At 45.0% G+C, this 8,935-nt stretch overlaps 1 protein-coding gene across 2 annotated transcripts; it reads right to left on the bottom strand.

The window, feature by feature from the left end:
- Positions 1-520: 520 nt before the first annotated feature.
- On the bottom strand, positions 521-7,493 carry rffl (ring finger and FYVE-like domain containing E3 ubiquitin protein ligase). Of its 2 annotated transcripts, XM_084559073.1 has the most exons (8): positions 7,364-7,493; positions 6,249-6,418; positions 3,257-3,454; positions 2,943-3,188; positions 2,593-2,797; positions 2,455-2,478; positions 2,148-2,360; positions 521-2,066 (listed from the first exon to the last, which is right to left on the bottom strand). In XM_084559073.1, exons 2-7 carry the CDS (start codon positions 6,414-6,416, stop codon positions 2,176-2,178), a joined length of 1,026 nt encoding a protein of 341 aa, XP_084415199.1. In that variant the 5' UTR covers positions 6,417-6,418; positions 7,364-7,493; the 3' UTR covers positions 521-2,066; positions 2,148-2,175. The 2 variants fall into 2 exon arrangements, with proteins under 2 accessions (XP_084415199.1, XP_084415200.1); XM_084559074.1 differs by lacking the exon at positions 7,364-7,493 and having other exon boundaries at positions 6,249-6,532.
- Between the last annotated feature and the right edge of the window lie 1,442 nt (positions 7,494-8,935).

The following is an 8,935-nucleotide window of genomic DNA, read 5'->3' as shown; positions in this document are numbered from 1 at the left end:
AAAATGAGGAATAATATCTTCAGCCGTGACTGTTTAAGTCTTATAAATAAAAGAGACATGACATCATGTTATTATGAATAAAGTTTTAAATAATAGTTGCTTTAGTAAAAATCTGAATTCCTTCAACCTCGTTTGAGACTATTTACTGTCAGCTGACGAGCAAAGCATCATGTGGAGGAAAACACTGTTGCTAGGTTACGGCCTTGGAGACGTCCACGTGAGTCTGAGACAACAGACGACTGTTCTACTCCTGAAGCTGAAACATGATCCACAGTCAGAAATGTCCAAACTAGACGTGGACAAGGACAACGGGCTCCATGAGTTCTCGTTGTTCTTCTCTTTCTTCACTCCCAGACGACAAACCTCTAAACTAGAGGTCTGTTACTGTCATTTATAAACTTGCCACTGCTGTAGTTTAAAAGTTGCCAGGCCTTTAACACGGCGGCCATCTTGTATTTGTCATCTCTCAAACCTCTGAAAACAAATTCAGAATAAAAACCAGTTCCAAGAAGTTCCATTTTATTACAAAATGATTCACTCATTATTTATTTTTAACAGATTTTCTAAGAACAGAGAAACTGAGGAGCTTAAACGGTTTCAGACAAACATTTCAGAGTTAATGTTCCTCATCGAGACCAAAGATCATTTCACCTTTTTAATCCTAAAAAATGACAGTGAGACATTTAAAAACCTTTTTATTTTACAAAGTCTAAAAGTTTGAAGGCCACTGGATTAAGGAGGAAACGTTAGTTTACAACTAACAACGCTAACAGCTAACAGCTAACAGCTAGCAGCTAGCTTTGGTGACATGAAACTCTCAGTGCTGCATCCCATGACTTTATTCACTGATAATGTGAATATACAGTATTATGCTTCAATGTATGATCTCAAGTCAGAAAGAAAGACTTAAAAGTACCAAACACAAGAAAATGTTCACGTCTAAAATCAAACTGAATGATCCCACAAAAATAATAATAATAATAATAATAATGGTCTCCTTCAAAAAACTGATCAACCAAAGAATCTAAAATGTTTCAGCTTTATCAGAATAGTGCAACAACGACACACGACTTTAAACCAAAGAGTTTAACAACACACAGTCTGCTGGTACAGATGAACACATCCTGTTAATAAAGTGCGGAGTCCCTCAGGGAAGCATTCTGGGGCCTCGGTCATTTCCATTAAACCTGATTAAACAGATTTAAAGGCACAGTCCAACATTTAAATAAAATCAGATAAACTCAGATTGGGGTGAAGATGTCGACCAAAGCTGTTCTGATAACGAGTGTTTTACAGGTTTTACTACTGGACTGAATGCTTCACTGATTCAGGATTTATTTTGTCTGGAAGCTACATTCCCGGGTCCATAGTTAAGTTAAGACACAAGTCGATTGAATGCGGTCCAGTCCTCACAGTTTATAATTCTGCAGCAGTTTAAGGTCAGAGCTAACGAATGAATTCTGATCAGAGCGACTACTGACTGAAGTTCCAGATTAATTCTGATCGTACTGACTCTAGACCAAAGGTCATCGTCAGAACTTGAGTGAAATCCAGATGTCATGATAACAGACTCTGATAAGAGTTCAGGGGAGCTAAGTCAGGCTAGCTCAGGTTCTGTCTGGTCGACTCAGGAACTAGGAACTTTTGGAGGAACTTCACCACAGGGACCAGAATTTAAATTCTTCTTCTTCTAATTTAAAGAAAGCCCCTGCTCTCTGTAAATGTTCTGTTCTTTTGAGTTATTTTCTCCAGGTGTACTCAGGTGTTTGCTTCTTGATTCTGCTGCTCTGATCCCCTGAGATTCTCCCTCTGCAGTGTTGCATTATGGGAAAGAGACACGTCCTGATGTATTTAGCAGCCTGTAAACAAACCTCCACCTGCAGCATGTTTTTGTCTTTGGTCAACTGATCCTCGACCCGTCAGCGCTGATCCAAGGCACGTTTGAGTTCCTGCTCCTCTGAGGATGAGCGGTCATAAAGTCAGGTAAGGTCACTTCTCACTAGAAAAATAGATTTAACAAAATAAAAGCATCTGTCGGTGCAGAAGTTCCCTTCAAAGATCAGCTCCTACAGAGGAGGAGAAGAAGAAGAAGATGAATAGGAAGCTGGTGGCGAGGGCGCTATCAGGGTGGTCAGGTCTGGTTTTACCTGTGTCCAGGTGAGGACGCCACCCGGTTCAGGACCGGAAGACGTGGACGGCTCGGATGACGTACTGCCGGCAGATCGGACACTCGCTCATCCTCTTCCCGCACTTGGTGCAGGTGATCATGTGACCACACTCCAGGAGGACGCAGTCGATGGGCGAGTCCATGCAGATCTTACAGAGGTTCTCCTCCACGCCTGCAGGGCCGCCGCCGGACTCTGGGGGGAGACAAACAGTCACTTCCTGGTCTTCAGGCTTCTTCTTCTTCTCCTTTGATTAAATGCGTAAATGTGTTAAAAACAGAAAGCTCACCTGAGGCGTTGACGGCGTTGGCCGCTGGAAACACAGGAAACAAAGTTTGAGTTAACAAAATAAAACGAGCTTCAAAATAAAAGCTCTATACATCACTGACAGTGTGAGGCCTCCCTGAGTTGCCCCCACCCGACTCACCCAGGAGGTTCTGCTGGTCCTGGTACAGCCGTCTCACCCGCTCCATCAGCTCCCACTTCTCACAGCAGCCTTTGTAGTCCACAAAGTTCCTGGCCAGGATTTCCTTCAGCTGCCGGACGCTGAGCGCCTCGATGTCGTCCAGACAGCTCAGGTCCGACAGGGACGCCCTGCGGCCGTAAACAGGGGGGCCCTCAGGGTCCCAGCCCTGAACCATGGGGGGGGGGCAAGAGACACCGAGTCAGTCACATCTGACAACAACATCTGGAACTTTATCTTATTCATTTGATGAAGTTCTTGGTCTGAACAAAAACTAGAGACAGGTGAGAGACAGATCCATTCAGACTTGTCACCTGGTCTTCGTCCTGAACGTCCGTCTCCATGTCAACGGTCTCTGTGGGCGAGGCTTCAGGCTGCTCAGCGGGGGGGTCGGGGACAAAGGTCGGTTCAGGTGGGGGGGGCTCATGGGTGGGGGTGAGGTCAGGCAGGTCAGAGGTCACAGGGGGGGGCTCAGTGATGGGGGGTTCAGTGATGGGGGGTTCAGTGATGGGGGTGTCTGGGGAGGACTGCTGACTGAGGACCAGCTCCACCAGCTCCTCCTGGAACAGGACACACAGGTCAGAACTCAGGTGAGTCCACGTCAGGACCTCCACCTGCCCCACCTTACCTTCTCTCTGCACAGGTGGGTGGAGACCTCGTGCAGGTGCAGGTAGTCCCTCAGCTCCTTCACCTTCAGCTTCATCAGCTCCGCCCGCTCCAGCAGGTTGCCATAGAAACGCTGGCAGGTGTGACAAAGGCGGGGGCGGGGCTCCAGCTGGTCAGAGCAACGGCTACAGTAGTTCTTCTTACAGTCCACACACACGTGCTGAGAGACAGGTGAGACAGAGACAGGTGAGACGGAGACAGGTGAGACGGAGACAGGTGAGACAGGTGAGACGGAGACAGGTGAGACAGGTGAGACAGGTGAGACAGAGACAGGTGAGACAGAGGAGACAGGTGAGACAGGTGAGACAGAGACAGGTGAGACAGGTGAGACAGAGACAGGTGAGACAGAGACAGGTGAGACAGGTGAGACAGAGACAGGTGAGACAGAGACAGGTGAGACAGAGACAGGTGAGACAGAGACAGGTGAGACAGGTGAGACGGAGACAGGTGAGACAGGTGAGACAGAGACAGGTGAGACAGGTGAGACGGAGAGAGAGACAGAGTGACAGGGAGAGGACCTGGTGATGGTACCATCTCATTGGACCATCCACATAAAACCCTACAGAGCTCTGATTGGTCAGAGAGAACGGTCACATGGTTTGTAACATGGGCTTCAGTTTTTAACAACACACACGGTCGACCATAAAAGCAGAGTGTAGTGAGTCAGGAGGTTCCTCTGTCTGGAGGTTCCTCTGTCAGGAGGTTCCTCTGTCTGGAGGTTCCTCTGTCAGGAGGTTCCTCTGTCAGGAGGTTCCTGATGTGGTTCTGAAAGGACAGCGAGGACATTCGCTGATACCGTTGGACCTCCACTTCCTGGAGACATGACTATCTCTGAATAAATGACCATACGTCATCACAAAAGAAGACTTTAGTATCAGTCACTGTCCATTTTATTAGGTACACCTTGCTAGTACCGCCTCAGTTCTTGGTGACTTCAGTTCCACAAGGAGCTGCAGACGTTCCTCAGAGGGTTTGGTCCATGTTGACGTGATCATCAGCTGCAGATATAAACTTCAGTAAACTGTTTTACTTGTCAGCGATTGGCTGATGAGGTGTTTGTGTTAACGAGCAGTTGAACAGGTGTACCTAATAAAGTGGCCAGTGACTGGACCTTCTGTCGCGTCTTCCTGATGGGTCAAGAACGTCTGAGTATAAATGCTGACTCTACAAGAAAAGATAATCTTGTGTTTATCCCACAGTGGAGAAATACTCTGACCATGTGACTGTTGAAGACAGGAAGTAGGAATGACCCCGGGTCACCCTCAGAGGAAACTCCAGCCGGATCAAAACTGAAAGGATCTAAACTCAGGACTCTGACTTTTCTTTACAAGACAAGCAGACGTTGCTGATGCATCATTGACACCAGCGAAGAAGAGTTTAAACAGTGACTTCCTGCCTGATTACAACAACTGACTCTTTGAAGCCCTGACTTCCTGTGTCACTGTTGCTAGCTTAAACCAGGGGTTGAACGACTTCTGATTTTTTAAAGTAGACTAATACGTGGTGAAAGTGGAGTCGATGTCGACTAGTCGATGACATCACACATAAAACACAGTAGAAAGTAAAGAACTCTAGATTCTTGACCTGAACACATAGTGTAAAAAGAAGCTACGGAGACTTCTCTGCAAGATAACTGAAGCTTGAACACAGACTACTGTCAACCGTAGACCACATCACCATCACAAACACCATCAGTCTGACGCTAACATGCAGCTCTAGGAGCCGTCAGCTGCAGACATGTACAGCCTATAACTCAGCACCATCAGTAGCATTTAATAGTCCTCCACAGCGTGTTGTTAGATGGGATAGTGTAGCAGCTAAAGGTCTAATAACTTTATCAGATAGTTGATGTGCAGCCTCCTTCTCTCTGTTACCACAGGACGTTTGGTCAAGTTGTTAACTGACTGCTGTCCAGAGGATTTGGACCGTTCCTCTGCTAGCGTTAGCATTAGCATGTCTTGTTTCCAGTAAAACTTTAGTTGTATTTCAGGACTGACATGTCACGGTAGTATGGGCTTCATCTTTAGTGAAGCATTTCCACACACTTGATGAACCAATGACCCGCTGGGCTCCTCACCTGTCTTCTAGGAGGCGTCCATGTTGTTACTGTCATGTGATCAGTGACTTATCGACTTCCTGCTTAAAGCATCATGGCGCAGCAGTGAAACACATCCCAAGCTCAAACATACTACAGCAATGTGGAGGATGAAGACCTGTAGACTTAGTCAGCGTTAAAGCTCCACACAAACCGTTAACAAGTGTGGCTATCGCTAAAACTGGAGAGGAAACTAGTAATTACTGTTAGCATGATTGCTAATGTTAGCTATTTGGCTGTAGGCTTTATTAGCCAGTGTTTCTGGAGTCATTAGTCTCAAACATTTTCTCTTGTCAAGTCAAAACCACTGAAGACGCAAACCCAAAGTTGACGCTGAGAGTTCGTGCTGGTGGTTCTCCTCAGTTTGGTGGAAAGTTCATTAATCTGAAGAAACACTTGATTCTCCAGTTAACGTGTCTTCAAGTTTGATCATCCTCCAGAATCCAGAACGTCAGAGTTGGAACTAACAAGTGCTAAAGTTTCCATCCTCCTGGAGTTTCCTTATGAATCGTGGGTAATTATTGGCCTTGAAGCTAGCATGAACTTCCCAAACTTCTTGGAGAGGAAAGTTGTTCTGGAGTCTCAAACGAAGCTGAACTTGGAGAAACTTTTCTGAAAGTTGGAGAAACTTCAGTCGAGCTGATGAAGATGACGAGTGAGAGTGGGATGAAGAAGGATGAGGAGAAAAGAGAAATGACTGGGAAGTTGATCTGGAGTCTCTCTGTTAGGAACTGATCCTGCTCCAGCAAAGATCTGCTGGGCCAATCAACTCGTGTGGGTGGGGCTTTAACTAAAATTAAAATGTCTCTGATTGGTTGAAGGACTATCCAGTTGATGCAGAGGTATTTTCTTTCCTTACCTTCCTGGCAGGTGTGTCAAAGGAGCCCCCACAGGCCTTACAGGTGTGTTCAGGTGGAGGCGACGGCTGACCGCTGAAGGCCGAGTTGGTGTAGGACTGATTCCGTCGGTCCGGCGACTCAACCTCAGCCGAGTCCATGCACAGCCAGTTACAGCAGGATGCGAACATATCTGGAAAACACACAGCGATCAATAACACCAGCGATGGACGGCTGCAGACCAAAGCCCATGGAAAAAACCTGCAATTATAAAGGCGGTCAGATAATCAGGGCCCAAAAATGAAAACTATGTTATTTACATATTAATAAGGTCGTTTGAAATAATTCTGCTTCATATGTCATAAACTGTAAAAAAGTCCTAATTGATATTTTTCTAATTAGCTGGTGTGAGTTATGAACAAGGACTTTTCAGCTATACCAAAAAAAAAATACTTTATTATACTAGTATAGCAGTATGAAAGTATTTGACACTACAGAAAGTCCCTGAGATTACTTTCGTTTGTAAACACCAAACTCCATAGCACAAAAAGACATATTTAAGTTCCTTCGTGGCTGTCAGACACAGGTGAAGTATAGTTCATAGAACAACGAACTTTAATACATTAGTAATCTGTTCTGATAAATTCGGCGCCATGTTTAAAGGAGCAGGACTCTTATTTCATAAATTATCAGGCAAATAAATGTGTCGAGAAAGCAGAAGAGCAGGTTAGCCCACGGAACTCAGCTTCAGCTATAAGTTTACATGTAATCAAAATAAACCCCATTTAACTAAAACTATCGACCGAATGAATAAACGCCTGTAGATAATAAGTAATAAATCATAAAATCAGTTTAAGGCCGTTGGGTGGTCACCGGTGAGACGGGGAACTTTAAACCCGACAATATGTGAACGGAATCCGGCGTAAGCAGACAGGAAAGTACCCCGGTGATGCTAGCAGGCTACAAGCTAGGCTAACTTTAGGCTAGTTAGTGAAGTTTAAAGAGATTAAAGGATGAAACAAACACAAAGCAGCAGGACAGACAGTAACATCATCACATAAACTGGATTAGACCGAGCCGGTTAACAGTTCAACAAACTGATACGGAGCAAAGTTAGCGACGTGACGAGTCGACTTACCTGTTGTTGACAGAGCTGCTACAGCTAGCCGCAGGAAGCTAGCAGGAGGCTAGCAGGAAGCTAACTGACCAACGAGGAGCTGCTGCTAGAAGACAAAGTTTAACGTCAGCTGGTGGTTTAACGACATGACGGGACGGAGGATCAGAGGAGAAACCGAAGGAGGAGGGGAGGGGAGGAGGAGGGGAGGAGGGGAGGGGGAGGAGGGGAGGAGGAAGACAACCAGGAAGAAAACAAACACACCTGAGATTATCCTTTAGTTGTGAGGACTACATCAAATGTCCTCACAACTATATCTTTGTTATAAACTGATCTTTAAAAACCGAAACACTAAAGAAAACAAACTAAAATAAAGTTTTAAAAAGTTTTATTTTTGAATTTTCTGACTACTGGATCAGCTGATTAATAACGTGAACTTTGGATCAGTGAGTCTGAATCCTATCTGGCCCTCCAACCAATCAGACATTTAGGTTTGACTAAAGCCCCGCCCCACGAACAATCTGATTGGCCCGCAGATCTCTGCTGGAGCTGAATCAGTTCTCACCAGAGAGACTCCGGAAAACAACTTCCCGCCACAAAGTTCAGACTGGACTCACGGAAACACAAACTAATAATTAATGAACAGTTTGAGGTTCATTTATTTATAAACTGTTTATTAAAGTAAAGAGGGTTCACAGTCTGAATTAGCACTAGCCTTAGCTGTTATTAGCCTAGCCACGGTAGCCACTCTGACTAGCTGAACATTAGCTACCTGGTTAGAACTTATTAAATGTTAATATACTGCCACCTCCTGGTAGATACCGGACGCTGCGCCTGTAGTTGTCCACCAGCGTGGGGACGTGGTTCTAACAGTTAAATATAAACCAGATGAGGCTATTAGAAGATCACAGACACTAAATACCCAAAGGTCAAGGTCAATCATATCTGTGCCGTCAGGAAATGTTTACCTGGCTACAGTTCAGTGTTAATGATTAAGACTGGCTACCGTGGCTAGGCTAACAACACCTAGGGCTGGTGCTATTAGCTTGTAGCCTTAAAGCCATCAGTGCTTTATGCCATAAGACACTTTCTGATCTGGAACGAAGCTTTGGAGAAACTCATTTATAGCAACAATGGAGCAGAAGAATGTGACCTGACGGTACAAGTAAAACATCTTCAACCTCAAGTTTCTGTCTGTCCTACAGTCCTGAAACGCATCATAGCATGATGCTGCCACCGCTATGCTTCACTGTAGGTTATGCTAACAGCTAAGCTAGCTGGAGGTTCTGGTTTAAATGCAGCTTGACAACCTCAATCACCAAAGTCTACCTGTAGACCATGCTGCATTCAGGGTCTGTGGGACAAATCAGATGAGCATTGTTTTTTTTTGCTTTTCCAGAGTTGATTTTAATTATTAATGATTACGTAATATGTAAACTGTGTTGTGTTTGGGTTCCGCGGGACGAATCGGACTCTAAGGTTTTTAGGAGCCGATGATCATCAGACATTAAATTTTCCCTTTTTGACACCAGGCACCTGAACACATCGTTTCCCTGTTTAAACTTTAAACTGATTTTCAGATTTGATGAGTTTTCA

The sequence above is a fragment of the Chelon labrosus genome, assembly GCF_963514085.1.
Source record: "Chelon labrosus genome assembly, chromosome: 13".
Classification (NCBI taxonomy): Eukaryota; Metazoa; Chordata; class Actinopteri; order Mugiliformes; family Mugilidae; genus Chelon; species Chelon labrosus.
This window is presented reverse-complemented; position numbering and strand designations above follow the sequence as displayed.